Source organism: Geotrypetes seraphini, chromosome 14 (genome assembly GCF_902459505.1).
Source record: "Geotrypetes seraphini chromosome 14, aGeoSer1.1, whole genome shotgun sequence".
Lineage (NCBI taxonomy): Eukaryota > Metazoa > Chordata > Amphibia > Gymnophiona > Dermophiidae > Geotrypetes > Geotrypetes seraphini.
In genome coordinates this window covers 4,372,988-4,389,220 of record NC_047097.1, presented here as the reverse complement: position 1 = coordinate 4,389,220, position 16,233 = coordinate 4,372,988, and the positions used below count along the sequence as shown (strand labels likewise).

The 16,233-nt window shown below is 43.7% G+C and overlaps 1 protein-coding gene across 3 annotated transcripts in view; it reads left to right on the top strand.

Moving 5' to 3' along the window:
* CIB2 (calcium and integrin binding family member 2) overlaps positions 1-16,233 on the top strand; it is a 123,750-nt gene that overhangs the window by 40,576 nt on the left and 66,941 nt on the right. The window contains exon 1 of one of the 3 annotated variants that reach the window (XM_033921109.1): positions 9,941-9,964. The exons of the other annotated variants lie outside the window; for them this stretch is intronic. Coding sequence (XP_033777000.1) covers positions 9,945-9,964 — 20 coding nt within the window. The 5' untranslated portion in view covers positions 9,941-9,944. Of the gene's footprint in view, positions 1-9,940; positions 9,965-16,233 lie in introns of those variants that run through there. 3 annotated transcript variants of the gene reach the window in all.

The window sequence follows — 16,233 nt, the reverse complement described above, 5'->3', positions numbered from 1 at the left end:
CACATCTTTTGGCTACTAAACTACAACGCTACTACCATGCAATCATGTCTTACCCTACCTCATTGGGTAGATTTTCTGAAGCGACTATTGTCGTCATTCCCACACCCGGCAGAGACAATCAACTGGTACAAAACTACAGACCAATCTCTTTGCTTAATCTGAACTATAAAATCTACACTAAAGTTTTGAGCTTCAGATTGGAAAATGTTATCCAACCTTTTATACATAAAGATCAGGTTGGCTTTCTCAATAGTAGATATGGTGCGGACAACAGTAAGTTATTCTATAATATTACTTGGCCTAATCGAGGGCCTTCCCTGTGTTGTCCATGTCTCTTGACACTGAGAAGGCCTTTGATCGGGTTGAATGGCTGTACCGGTTCATTGTTTTGGAAAAATTTGGATTCCCTTCTACTTTCATCAACATGCTTCAAATATTATATACTGCTCCGCTGGTGAAAATCTTGGCCAATGAGGAGTTCTCTGATTAGTTTACCCTTCAAAGAGGCACCAGGCAAGGCTGTCCTATCTCCCCTCTACTTTATGACCTTGCCTTGGAGCCCCTCTTAATTACTATAAGACTCAACACTAAAATTCATGGTTTTACATTTGGGGCTGAGGAATATAAATTATCTGCCTATGCAGACGATATTCTTCTTTACTTAACTGATCTTGAGGACTCTTTATTGGTCTTGATTGACCTCATTAACCTTTTTTCCACCTTTTCAGGTAACAAAATCAACTGGGACAAGACTAAATGTATGGTGTTGAATGAGCACTCTACTCCCTTTCATCTTACTGACCTTTCTTTAACATGGGTCCCCTCTTCTCTTAAATACCTGGGAATATTTTTTAGTAGAGACTTACACACTTTGGCCAAAATTAATATGGACTTTGTCCTTACTAAAATCAAACAAGCTATTTCCCCATGGTCCCCTCCTGGTGGGGAAGACCTGAATCCCTTAAGATGATGTTGTTCCCAAAAGTTCTATACTTATTGAATATGTTTCCACTATTATTCCCACTGTCTTTTTACAGATTGCTGGAGAGAACCCTAGCAAATTTCCTTTGGAATGGCAAATCCCCTCGAATTTCTTTACAAAAGCTGAAAACCTCCAAACCTCTTGGTGGAGTGGATTTTCCTGATCATCTTCTCTATCATAAATTTTTCCTTCTCTGCCAGGGCCTTGAATGGATTCTACCCTCCCATGTCTCTGCATTTCCTAGATGGCTCTCCTTTGAAACTGACTATGCTCGCCCTCCTTCTCTACACAAGATTATGGGCACGACTCTTTCCAAACACGGAAAACCTAACCCTATTATTAAATGTACCTATGATTCTCTCAAATTCCTTGATTATACTTTGGATACCCCTGTGTCTAAATCCTTCCAGATCCCTCTATGGAACAACCATGCTATCCTGATAGACAAAAAAAATCGATTTCCTGGCCCGCATGACAGTCTCTAGAAATTTGGGACATCTCCTTCTTTATTGACCTTATCTCAAAATTATGGATACCCTTCTCTCAGGCTAATCATATACATGCTCTGCCTGATTCCCAATTTTTCCCCTGATTACAGCTGCGATCCTCCCTTCGCAAAAGCTGTATTTCTTTTGACTCTCTTCAGGGAAATGTCTCTATCTTTGATCTTTCATTGAAATTCCAAGCGGGAGGTCACATTGCTTCTAAAATCTACAAACATTTCAAACTTTTCTTCCTTCATAAACTTTCCTCCATTCGTTCAAGTTGGATGAAGGAAACTGGAACAAATATACCTGACTCAGCCTGGGAACACCTATAGCAATCTCTCTACCAAATCGGCATCCACTATCCAATCACTATTTTTCTTCCTCCATAGAGCCTTGTGGACTCCTGTTCGTTTTCATCTAATTGATCCTACAATGTCTAAACTTTGCTGGTCATGTGGTTCCCAGATAGGCGACTTGAAGCACCTCTTTTTTGAATGTACAGCCCTACATAAATATTGTAATGATGTCTGATCTACTATATCGAACATCCTTCATATTTCTTACTAAAAGGAGCCTATTTCATCTTTACGCTACCAGATCTTTCCTGTCAATTACTTGATATTCTTTTGACTACAGCTGTTAAAGTTATCTGTACATTCTGGAAAGATCTATCGAAAGTCACCCATAACCAGTGGTGGAATTTATTATGTCTCGCTTACAGGTATGAATGTTATTCCACTAAGAGAAATTATTCGGTTACTTTCCCTACACTGTCTCTGAGGAAATAGTCTGCTCTTAAAAACTACTTGTTGTTGAATTCTGAATTACTTGATAGCCAACTGTTTCGAATGCACAACGATTCGTCCTGTATGCTTGCTGTATATCCTTGGAAGCTTTTATGTTTTGTTCTTTATTCTTTTTTGATTGTTGTATGAAAATGTTAATAACTAAACTAAGACTACAAAAAATAAAAAAATTAAATAAATTTTCAAGTGCTGTGACCAAGAACATTTTCTTTGAGGATAGATTCCTGAATGTGTTAGAGATTTTAGGATCTATGATTTACAAAAAGGTGAATGTGTCACAACCAGAAGGGATGGAAGGGTAAAGTTCTTGCTACTGCATTAAACTCTATAGCTCTTGCCAGTTATCCAGTTGAAAGGATGGCTGGGTTGTTGTTTTTTTAATGTTATGGTGTCACGTCATGTTGCTTTGTCATTGTTTAATGTGTTTCTTTGATAACAAAGGTTTCTTCCTAGTGACATTGGAGATTCCCTGTCATTATGCCAGCCTGGTGTGGATTGCTATGTGGAAGATCTGGGTTCAGCTAGAGAATGACACGGGAACAAATTTTCCCCATCCCCTCGGGAACTCATTTTCCCGTCCCCGCAAACTCTTTTCCTGTCCCTGCTCCATTCCTGCAAGCTCTGTCCTCATCTGCACAAGCCTCAAACACTTTAAAATCATAAGTGGTTGAGGATTGTGTGGTTAAGGCAGAGTTTACAGGAATGGGGGCAGTGGCATAATTCGCGGAGATGGGGGCAGGGAAATTGAGTTCCTGTGGGAATGGGGACAAATTTGTCCATGTCATTCTTTTGGTTCAGCCCCCTGGTTACACTTTTTATATTCGTGTTGATGAGGGCTGGTGATGCCACAGAGGTAGTGGGGGGGGAGGAAAGAGAAAGAAGGAGTCTCAATGGGTAATACTTTCTGGCTAGACCAGCTCTTTGTTAGCTGATTCCAGAGCAAACTGTATTTTTGTAGCCTTTGGCCAGCAAATGCTGGGTTAGGTTGGAAGACTTTATAAACTAGAACAATGCCAAGTAGTTGCAAATGAAGGCTCTTGGCACTGTAGCTGAAGGAACAGGAGGAAACTGCTACACCCTTTTTTCCCCCATTCCCACAGTTTCCGATGTGACTGCACTCAAATTGATGTTTACCGTAACAAATAAAGCTTTCTCTTGAGTAAACTTATCATCATTCTATTGTACCACATCGTGGGAGTTGGAGTCATTGGAAACTGAAATGTAGTCCCCTCATCTCAGTTTCTTGCTTCATTAAATTGATCATAAAATGATCAAAATACCCAAAGGATTTGTGATTTTATGCTTCACCATATGTGAGAAAAAAAGAAAAGCAGTGGTGCATTTCTGTTTAAGCCGGCTCTGACAGCTTCTTGCCCGACTGAATTGTGTCACGAGCAGGGCGCCTTCGGGAATCAAGAGATCCTGGATCCAGACTTATGGGATGAACTCCCCACCCCTGGCCTTACCAAGGGCTATAAATACTGTCTCTATAGGCTCAGCCAATTCAGCAATCAAAAGACCCTGTACTTCCCTGGTAATAAGCCAGTATTATTTAATATACTAAGAAATATGCAACAGAACAGCATTGCAGCATATTATATATGAGCACAAGAAATAGAATTCCTAAGAGACTGTTCTAAGAAACATGTATCACTTTTCTGCACTTTTCTGCGAACACATAGAAAACAATGGACAACTGAAGGCGAGCCAGCATGGCTTCTGCAAGGGAAGGTCGTGCCTCACGAACTTGCTGTACTTCTTTGAGGGAATAAACAGCCAGATGGATAAGGGGGAATCCATAGACATCATTTACCTTGACTTCCAAAAAGGCTTCGACAAGGTACCTCACGAACGGCTACTAAAAAAGCTGTGGAACCACGGGGTGCAAGGGGATATCTACCGATGGATCAAACACTGGTTGGCAGGCAGGAAACAGAGGGTTGGAGTAAAGGGCCAATACTCAGACTGGCAATGGGTCACGAGCGGAGTTCCACAGGGGTCGGTGCTGGGACCTCTATTGTTCAATATATTTATTAACGATCTGGAGACGGGGACAAAATGTGAGATTATCAAATTTGCTGATGACACCAAACTCTGCAGCAGGGTTAGAAACACGGAAGACTGTGAAGCCCTGCAAAGGGACCTAACGAGACTGGAAGACTGGGCAAAAAAGTGGCAAATGAGTTTTAACGTAGAGAAATGCAAAGTCATGCATGTAAGGAAAAAGAACCCGATGTTCAGCTACAAAATGGGGGGAACACTGCTAGGGGTGAGTAACCTTGAAAGGGACCTGGGGGTGATGGTCGACACATCACTGAAACCATCGGCGCAGTGTGCAACAGCCTCAAAGAAAGCAAACAGAATGCTGGGCATCATCAAAAAGGGTATCACAACCAGGACGAAGGAAGTCATCATGCCGCTGTATCGCGCAATGGTGCGCCCGCACCTGGAGTACTGTGTTCAATACTGGTCGCCGTACCTCAAGAAGGACATGGCGGTACTCGAGGGAGTGCAGAGGAGGGCAACTAAACTGATAAAAGGTATGGAAAATTTCTCATACGCTGACAGGTTAAAAACGCTGGGGCTGTTCTCTCTGGAGAAGAGGAGACTTAGAGGGGACATGATAGAAACCTTCAAAATCCTAAAGGGCATAGAGAAAGTGAATAAGGACAGATTCTTCAAACTGTGGGGAGCCACAAGCACTAGGGGTCACTCGGAGAAATTGAAAGGGGACAGGTTTAGAACAAATGCTAGGAAGTTCTTTTTTACCCAGAGGGTGGTGGACACATGGAACAAGCTTCCGGAGGAGGTGATAAGCCAGAACTCTGTACAGGGGTTCAAGGAAGGTATGGATAGGTTCCTGGAGGATAAGGGGATAGAGGGGTACAGATAGAACTTGAGGTAGGTTATAGAAGAGGTCAGAAACCACTTCACAGGTCGCGGAGCTGATGGGCCACCGCGGGAGCGGACCGCTGGGCGGGATGGACCTCTGGTCTGACCCAGTGGAGGCAACTTCTTATGTTCTATGACAGTAGCCTTGCTTTTTACTGCAAACTTACAGGATATAGCATTACCCTGGACACGGTGTTTCCCAAATCACAATAAAGTGAACGATTATTTCTCTCAGGAGAAAGGAAAACAGGCATTTTAAAACATCACTTCCTTACATAAGATAATCATCAAACCCCACGAAAGCTGGAAGGGTTAATCAGTTTTTGATATAGTTTGTACTTCTGTTGAAACTCCACTTGGTGATCTCTTATTACCTTGCTACTGCTAAGAAGGCAAATAGAATGCTAGGCATAATCAAGAAGGGTATTACAACCAGAACGAAAGAAGTTATCCTGCCGTTGTATCGGGCGATGGTGCGTCCGCATCTGGAGTACTGCGTCCAATATTGGTTGCCGTACCTTAAGAAGGATATGGCGATACTTGAGAGAGTTCAGAGGAGAGCGACACGTCTGATAAAAGATTTGGAAAACCTTTCATATACTGAGAGATTGGAAAAACTGGGACTCTTTTCCCTTGAGAAGAGGAGACTTAGAGGGGATATGATAGAGACTTACAAGATCATGAAGGGCATAGAGAGAGTAGAGAGGGACAGATTCTTCAAACTTTCAAAAAATAAGAGAATAAGAGGGCATTCGGAAAGGTGACAGATTCAAAACAAATGCTAGGAAGTTCTTCTTTACCCAACGTGTGGTGGACACCTGGAATGCGCTTCCAGAGGACGTAATAGGGCAGAGTAAGGTACTGGGGTTCAATAAATTTCCTGCTGGAAAAGGGGATAGAAGGGTATAGATAGAGGATTACTGCACAGGTCCTGGATCTGTTGGGCCGCCGCGTGAGCGGAATACTGGGCACGATGGACCTCAGGTCTGACCCAGCAGAGGCATTGCTTATGTTCTTATGGTGTGGGCTTCAAATTGCCTTGGGATAGTTTCACAGTCTTTCTTGGAGATTGATCAGAGATTGAATACAGTTTGTGTGGTTAAGTGCAGCGTATCACAAACTGTGTGCTGCAGCGCACTAGTTTGCCTCCTGAAATCTCGGGATCTCCCGGCAAGAGGCACATCCTGTAGGCAATCAGCCAGCTCTGGCACCTCTCCTCTTCACACGTCTTCCCTGCTGGCACCCCCCACCCCCTCAGGTCCTGTCTGGAAGGCCTTTGCACATGCGTATGATATCATTGTGTTGATGTCCGCACACTTCCGGATGCCTCGAGCTGTGGCCACTATGTTTAGAGTACTGCAGCTTTGCAACGTTTGTGGGACACTGGCTTGGAATCATGCCTAGTAGAGAATGACATGGTGACAAAATTCATCACCGTTCCCGTGGATAACTGCGGGAAACCATCTTCATGTCATTCTTTAAGGAGAGAGGGAAGAATCAGAGTATGAATGGCCACAACCACTGACCCGCAAGCTTTGCTTTGAAGAATGCTGGTGTAGAAGGATTGAAGTTGAGATAGACACTACAGAATGACAGTCTCTCTGGTATCCAGATATTGTGATGTCATAATGCCTCATTCCACCAGTGCCTAAGAGCCAATCACATCAGTGATGTCACAATGGCTTCATTATCCTTGGCTCACATAAGAATCAGAGTATGAATGGCCACAACCACTGACCCGCAAGCTTTGCTTTGAAGAATGCTGGTGTAGAAGGACTGACATTAGAAAATGACATGGGATTATTTACCGCGGTTATCCGCGGGGACGGGAACGGTGATGAATTTTATCACCGTGTCATTCTCTAATGCCTAGCAAGTTAGGTGCCCAACTTCCAATTAAGATCTATTAGGAGGTGTTACGTACCAATTAAGCAAGATGCCTACATAGGCTAGACATGCCAATGTAGCTGCCTAAGTTTAGCGGACTTTACAGAATTGGGGGATAAATGCACAAATTAGCACATTTATTTTAGGTTTTATCTACTATTTATAGCCTAAGTGGTTTTACATTCAGGTACTTAAGCATTTTTCCCTTTCTGTCCCGATGGGCTCACACTCTTATCTAATGCACCTGGGGCAATGGGGGGATTAAGTGACTTGCCCAGGGTAACAAAGAGCAGCATGGATTTGAACCCACAACCTCAGGATGCTGAGGCTGTAGCTCTAACCACTGTGCCACACACTCCCACATTTTATGGGCTGCCTATGCACGGTAATAGGTTTTGCGTCATTTTAACAGCATGCTCTAAATCACTTGTTAAGGACGTTTTGGGCTGGGACAGTAACTAGGCAAGGCAAGGGCAGAGAATGGGAACTGAGAATATATTGACAATTGTGCAGTTAGAGCAGGTACACTTAATGCTCCCTAAATAGGAGGCTCTGAGTCAGTGGTCTCAAACTCAAACCCTTTGCAGGGCCACATTTTGGATTTGTAGGTCCTTGGAGGGCCTCAGAAAAAAAATAGTTAAGGTCTTATTCAAGAAATGAAAATTTTGCATGAGGTAAAACTCTTTATAGTTTATAAATTTTCCTTTTGGCTAAGTCTTAATAATAATATTATCATTTATAGCTAAAGAAACATATGATCAAGAAACTGTTTTACTTTACTTTTGTGCTTATGATAAACATACTGAGGGCCTCAAAATAGTACCTGGTAGGCCGTGAGTTTGAGACCACTGCTCTAAGTACATCTATGTCAATTATGACCAGGGTGCTCAGTGCTAATGGATATTTCAGTACAGATCTGCAAAGAATATGCCAGGCATACCTCCATTAGCTGCCATATTAAATATGCACTTACCATATGCTAATTTAGCTCCCCCCCCCCCCCTTTTATCAAGTTGCATTAGGCTTTTTTTTTTTTAATTGCGGGTTATTGTGGTAAAAGTTCCGATGCTCATAGGAATTCTGTGAGCAATGGAGCATTTACCACAGCGGCTTGCGATTAAAAAAAACCCTAACGCAGCTTGATAAAAGGGGGCCTTAATGTTTAATCAAACTTTCTATACTGCCTTTTTTGAAATAGGTCAAAGCAGTGTGCAATACTAAGAAAATCATTAAAAGAAAATAAAGAAAAACAGAACTCCATTGATATTGATAGGATAGACTACTCTCAAACCAAGGCCAGACTCTCAAATCATAAAAAAACAAACAGATCAAATGGCCCATGAGAAATCTGCTTACCCAGGTTGAAGACTAAAAGCCGTAGAAAAGAAATGCGATTTTAATAATGACTTAAACCTTTTAAATGATAATTCTTTATGATGCGATACCTGTAAAGCATTGCAGCAAAGAGGGGCAATGAAGAAAAAGGCAGGGTGACAAGTTGATCCCAGAGGGTGGAGAAAGAGACAGTCGTTTGAAAGGTGAACGCAAAGAAGAACCAAGCACAGTAGAAGAGATCAGGTTGGACAAGAAAGAGGGTGATAGTCCATAAAAAGCACTGTGAGCGAGAGCAAGTATCTTAAACTGAAAACGAAACTGACCTGGGAGCCAGTGAAGTTTTTCTAAGAAGAGGAGTGCACTTCTCTCTCCATATTCATGGATTTAGAACTTGCAACTTCGGTTATTCGTGAATTTCTAAACCCTGGCCCACCCCCGCCTCCCGGGCCTCTCCACATTGTTCCTGGTGGCCTAGCGGGGAAGGAGCCATCTTCTTATGGCTCCTGCCCCATGCAGAGCCGTCAACAAAAATGGCTGCCGTGAGTTCCCGCTGTAGTTTCGTGACTCGTGAATTTTTGTTGATGGCTCTGCACAGAGAAAGAGTATAGGAAGATCACTCCTGTCCCGCTTCACCGCTAGATTACAGGTAAGGTATGGAAAGTTTCGGGAGGCAGGAAGGTGGCGGGGGTGGGTCAGAGTCAGCATTAAAAGTTATCTGTGATTTTTCCATATTTGCTTGCCAGCTTGGCCCTAATCCCTGCTAATATGGACGGAGAAGTGTAATAGTTTTTTAGCGTTACAAAGAAATCTAGCTGCAGTATTTCATAGAATCCTCTGAGCATCAGAGCAGTGTCAGAGCATTTAGCACTTTGGGACCATAAACTATATTACAATAAACAAGATGAGAGAAAATAGCAATGATTGAAAATCAAATAGATAATGAATCAGGAAATCTCACAGCAAAACAGGAGAGATAGGGGGCCTCATTTGCCCTGTGAACCAGCAACTGCAAAATCTAACCCACTTAACAAAAGGAGCCCATAGTTTTAAAGTGACAGAGAATAGATAATTCATACTGAAAGTATCTGTTGTTGTCTTTCAGCAGTGGGGCTGAGAAAGTGCTTTTATGTTCTCATTTTTACAATAATATTCTGCTTAGGACAGAGGAATATGTATGATCTGGGAGGCCAAGGTGCAAGGCCGCACGACTGGGAATTTCTGATCTGAAGGAGGGTTCCCTTTGAAAGCTCATCGCAAAATGTATTGCTAGTCTAATATTAGAGGTATCTTATTTCACTTCTATTTATTACCATTAATTAAAGCAGAAAGGCTACTATCTTATCAGCTTTTTCTCTTTAAAGCATTTCTTCATTCCATCATTCCAGCATTTTCTTTTTCTCATAATGCAACGTCTCCTCGAGTGGATCACCAGCTCCTTTTTAAGTTTTCCTTTGTTGATCTGGACTAAAGGTAATTTTTTCTATTTTCCTATTGCTTCCAGCTCACAAATTGACCCTCGCTTTGCCAGTGAGCACTGTGGTTCAGATTCACATCATGATCAAGAGTAGAAGGAGGTATATACCATTTGGTTGCAACATTCTTCTTATATATGTCAAAGACCCCTAGAGAGTCGGTGATGGACTGCATGTTGGCTTATGTGCTGAGAAGCAATAGAGAGCGTGTGTTTAAGGCTCACCCTTTGGGCCTATTTAATTTATTTTCCAGTGTTTTGCTGACTGCTGCTGGCATTATGCCCAGAAATCCGATGCTAGGCCATGTCCAGGCTTCGGCATTGAATTTCCAGGTGAAGTGCAATATTCAGCACTTATCCAGCTATGGGGCATCGCATAAAGATAGAAATGACTTTTTGGCGGTCCTGTTTATGCAGTTACCTTGGCCGGTTAAGTGCTGAATTTTGGCACTCAGACAGTCAAGTGCTAACTCCACCCCTGGAATGCCCCCAAAATAGCCAGCTGTGCTTTAAGCACTAACTGGTCATTTTCAGCAGCACTAACCAGTTAAGTGATACTGAAAATAACCAGTTACTACTACTACTATTATTTCTAGAGTGCTACCAGATGTACACAGCGCTGTACAGAACCATGAACGAGCTTACAATCTAAACAGACAAGACAGACAGACAGACATGGCATCCTACCCCCCGTTATCCCACTCCTTTGGAATTCCTCTAACCCACTCTCCTCTAGATCCTCCCAAAAACTGAAACTATCTTTCCCATCTACAAAAGGTATATCCCGCGCAGGAAAACTTGGAACATCCCTCCCTTTTAGAACCACAGAACTCTGGAACAACCTCTCATCCCCGCTCAGAAATGTTAGCTCCTTCCAATCCTTCCGTAAACACCTGAAAACTTGGCTCTTTTCAAAAATCTAATCACCCCCCGTTCTCTAGTACCCTGTTCCCTCCCTATCTTCTTATTCCCTCTCCTATATCCATCTTTGTAGTTCCTTTCCTCTCAACCTCTGTAAACCGTGCCGAGCTCTGCGCTTGCGGAGATGATGCGGTATACAAACCTAAGGTTTAGTTTAGTTTAGTTTAGTTTAGACAAACAGGATTAATCTGCTGGCTAGAGTGGTGAACAGTGGGTAGTGTGTGGTGCAGTGGTTGGATCTACAGCCTCAGAACCCTGGGGTTGTGGGTTCAAACCCTGCACTGCTCCTTGTGACCCTGGGCAAGTCACTTAATCCTCCATAGCCCCAGGTATGTTAGATAGATTGTGAGCCCACCGGGACAGAGAAGGAAAATGCTTGAGTACCTGATTGTAAAAAAAAACGCTTAGATAACCTTGATAGGCGGTATATAAAATCCTAATAAACTTAATATTAATAAACTTAATAGTGGGAAGTAGGATTATGAATTGAAGGCTATATAAAAAAGGTGGGTTTTCAGTCTACTTTTAAACAAGGTAAAGGAAGCAGTGTGATGGATGAACTCAGCTAGTGTATTCCAGGCATACAGGGCAGCTAGATGAAAGGAACAAAGTCTGGAATTGGCAGTGAAAGAGAAGGGTACAGATAAAAAGCAGCTTATCCGAGTATGTAGTTCTCGGGGCGGCATATAAGGAGAGACAGGAATGATACTGAGGGGCTGCGGCATGAACACACTTGTAGGTTAGTAATAGGAGTTTGAACTGAGGCAGATGGGGAGCCAGTGAAGTGATTTGAGGAGAGGGGTAAGGTGAGTGTAATGAGGTTGGCAATAGATAAGTCGTGCAGATGACCTTTGCACCGATTGCAGGGGGGGGGAGGTGGTTCAGCGGAAGACCTTTTAGAAGTAAGCATAAGGTTATGAGATTGTAGACAAGGGACCGGGTAGTGTGCTCCGAGAGGAAGGGGTTAATTTTGGTGATGTTGTAGCCAGGCACAGACAATTGAACTGGTCTGGAGCTATTTTTGGCCAGCCCTTGAGACATTAAGCCAGTGTCTCGCAAACTTTGCAAGCTGCGGCCTGAGGGCATCCGGAAGTGTGTGGATGTCGACGTGATGCTGTCATGCGCGTGCCCTGAGCCACCAGTGGCGGGGTGCTGAAAGGGAAGAGGCGCGGAGAGAAAGAGAGGCGCTGATGCCGGCTTATTACAGGATGTGCCTCTCACCATAAAAGGCAGTCAGCCGGCGCCTCTCCTCCTACTCAGCATCTCGCGGGACACCTGGAATCTCAGATGGCACACTAGTGTGCCGCGGCACACATTTTGCCATACACTGCTTTAAGCCTAAAGGAGATAGATTTGCCCGGTATCCAGGAAATCCTCACATCCGCTCAGAATAAATAATAATAATAATAACAGTTTATATACGGCAGGACCGTGAAGTTCTATGCGGTTTACAATGATTAGAAATGTTACAGATTGAATGGAATAAACAAAGTACAGACTTAGTGATTGATAGTTCTAGCGATCGTTTGTTGAGGACTAAGATTATATAGGTTGGTTTCCTAAGTATTTCAGGAACAGGTGTGTTTTTAGGCGTTTCCTGAATTCCCCATAGATAGTAGGCAAGTTCAAAGCCTTCCTCAAAACCCGCCTGTTTGTAGAATCCTTTGGACCGACTGCTATGTGACTCTTTTTATGCCTCCCTCCCTTCCCCTTCTGTCTCTCTTATCCTGCTTTTTTTGTAAGCCACTGAAGATCATTCACAGTATATCAAACCTCTGGAAATAAAAAAATTAATATCCTTGACCCAAAGAACTGGGGCTTTTGAAGGGGATCACATGCGTAGATAAAGAATGTGGACTTTTTTATTCAGGTTTTACTGGTATTGCCCACATACAGCAGGTTTTTATGCTATGTTATTTGACGTGTTATGTTAATACAATGGTCTGCTTTTAAGTTCCACTAAGGTGCGCTGACCGATTAGCGCGCGCTAAACGCTGACGTGTGCATGGATGCATTAGCATTTAGTGCTTGCTAATTTGATTATTGCGCGCTAATCGGTTAACGTACCTTAGTAAAAGAGGGGGGTACGATTAGCTACTTGCCAGATTAAGCAAAATATAAGGACTAAGGATGCAGATAAAGAGATGCATAATATATTACTGTAGGTCCTAGCGATAACCAAGGTCTCTGCTTGTTTCTCATCTGTGAGCCATTCCCCACATTTATCTTTTGTTTTCAGCACTTCAGTAACACTTGGAGCTTTCATTACTAAGGCAGTGTCATTGCCAGTAATGCCCTGCCTCAAACGAGCGGTGCTGCAATTTATTGCTGGTAGGTCGGAGAGGACCTTGCATTTGGGTCTTAATTTTACACCTCAGCGCACCTTCTGCAAGAGGAGGAAATCGGAGCCTCTGCCAAAAAATGTCAATAACTCAGAGATGAGTTCCAATCCATAGCACTTCAGCCACTGGTATGCCCTATTGGTTTTCTTTGTCTCAAAATCACTGATGATCGGGATGATGTGGAGCTAAAACAGAAGGGGGGACTTTTTCTTGATACAGCCTTTGGGCGAGACATGTCGGAATGACAGGTCCCTTCCCGATATTTATTGACAAAGGAAAACTCAGAAAAAAAGACAAAAGATAAGTTGAAAGTTTATATATTTATTGAAGTATTGAATGTATTAAAGCACTAAAGCACTTTATACAAAATAATGGGTCTAATGAAAAGGCTAGTGCCATATAGTATTTTTGCCACTCAAATCATTTGTCTAATACTGGCACTTCTGAAGACCAATGAATTAGTTAAAAATTATAATAAATATGTTTTGAAGTACTGTTTTTGGAGAGTACGATCAATAATATAACAGTACAAAGGCTTGCTGTATACAATACTATTGGTTTTCTTAGCATGTCAGACAACTTTTCCGGCTTTGATAGCCACAGATCTTTCCTATAGGAAGCACAGATGTACATTAGCGAGGCAATTTTATAACTCATTTCCTGTATGTAAAACATGCAAAAAAATGGCTGCTGAAACATGTGTCTGTGTCCAGGTACATGTGTAAAAAATAGGTACACAAAAAGATTGTGCCTACTTTGATTTGCATACAATATAGGCATTCCTGGGGGCATAGTTTGGGGGAGCTGAAGTAAAGTTGTAATTTACAGGTATGTTTTATGAAATATGCATGCACATGGACATGTTTATACCACCTTTGGAGCAGGGGTAAATTTGTGCAGGAAAATTTGTATGCTACTGAGGGCCATCGTAGGAGCCTAAGGGGCTCATAATCGAAACTTAAACACGTCTGAAAACCTGCCCAAGTCGGCACTTAGTCGTCCTAAAAGACAGGTCGTCCAAGTGCCGATAACTGAAACGGCGTTTTGGACGTATCCAGGGACATTTTAGGCCTCTGAATCCTGCTGTGCGCCCAGAGCAGAAAGGAGCGTTTTGGGAGGAGTGGTTAGGGCGGGATGTGGGCCGACCTAGACTTACCCCCTCTTTTACTAAGGTGTGCTATGCTTTTTAGCGCGTGATAAATATTAGCGCGCGCTAGTCACACACTAAACATTAATGCGTGCATGTTATCGTATAGACGCATTAGCGGTTAGCGCACACATTGATTTAGTGCACCTAAGTAAAAGAGGGCCTTAGTCATCCTGCAGGGATAATTGAATGTTTGACAAGACATGCTAGAAACATATGTTGTGAGTTAGAAGATAGAAAAGCAAGTATATGTGCCTAAAAGGTATCCAAAGTGACCAGATAATCACTACAGGGACAAAGTAAAGACCCCCACACACTCCTCCTGTTTACTGACCCCCGTCGCACCCCCAAAAACTTCAGAATAAAAATGTACGTACCTGCTTCCGGAACATCAGCACCTGCTATAGGAAAGCCTAGTAGAGCTGACCAGAGGTGTCTTAAGTAGCCTGGGGAGTGGGCTAGTGAACCATAGAAAGGAGGACCCAGGCCCATAAGCCACTGTAACCACTACATTAATGGTGGAAAATATGAGCCCCCCCCAAACCCTACTGTACTGCCGTATAGGTGCCACCTGCAGCCATAAAGGCTGTTGGGGTTGTAGGCAGGTGGGTATAGTGGGTTTTGGGGGGCTCACCATAACCTATAAGGGAGTTCTGGTGAGATGTTTATGTGGCACCCTTTTTGTGAAGTTCACAGTAGTGCCCTATAAGGAGCCCCTCTGCTCTGTTGCCATGTCTGGGTGGCCATTCCATCACAATGCTGGCCCCTCCCACATCCAAAAGGTCTTGTTTTGGGCATTTGGGGCTTGGACAAATTTTGGGTCGAGAATGTAGTATCAAGATAGACGTAGTGGTGATCTGGATGATCAAACGCCTGGACATACAGATAGACAATTTAAAAAAAAGAACAGTTTAGACGTACTTTTTGAGAATGGACATTTTACCGTTGCCATCTTTGGGCGACTAGTGCCCTAAGCCCAAATTGGACTTAGACGTTTCTTTTGATTTTGCCCCTCTATGTTATAAAAGCATATAGAGGCCTATACAGTGGTACCTCGGTTTACGAGTGCACCGGTTTGCGAGTGTTTTGCAAGACGAGCAAAACATTCGCAAACTTGGTGCCTCGTAAACCGAGCTTGCCTCACTGTACGAGCGCCCCCCCCGGCGATCCGGCATCCCCCCCGCTCGCATTGCCCCCCCCTCCACCGCGATCCTACTTCCTCCCCCCCCGAGCAGTCAATGACACCCTTTATCCGACTTGGCACCAGTGCCGGTGCCCGAAGATCCTCCCTCTTCTGGCGTGGCCTGGGCTGGGCGGTGCGTCGGAGATCCTCCTTCTTCTGGTCTGGGCTGGGCTGGACTGTCTTTGAGCATTTGCGCATGCTCAAAACCTTCTGGTCTCGCTCTCAATCTCGGAGAGAGCGAGACCAGAAGGCTTTGAGCATGCGCAAATGCTCAAAGCCAGTCCAGCCCTGCCCAGCCCAGAAGGAGGAGGATCTCCGACGCACCGCCCAGCCGCGCCAGAAGAGAGAAGATCTTCGGGCACCGGCACTGGTGCCAAGTCGGGTAAAGGGTGTCATTGACTGCTCGGGAGGGGGGGAAAGTAGGATCGCGGTGGAGGGGGGGCAACGCAAGCGGGGGGGATACTGGTTCGCAGGGGGGGGGAAGCTGGATCGCGGGGAGGGGTTTGGAACAGCGTCGGATTCCTCAAGAGGGGGGGAGAATGGAGCAGCGCCGGTAGCCTCGTGGAGGGGGGGGAAGAGGTGGAACCAATCAAAGCAGTTTCCCTTACTTCCTATGGGGAAACTTGCTTTGATATATGAGGGATTTGGTTTACGAGCATGCTTCTGGAACGAATTATGCTCGTAAACCAAGGTTCCACTGTATTATGTTTATAACATATCTCACCAGGGCATCTCATCAAAAAGATATTATCTATACCAGGGGTGCCCAACGCGTCGAT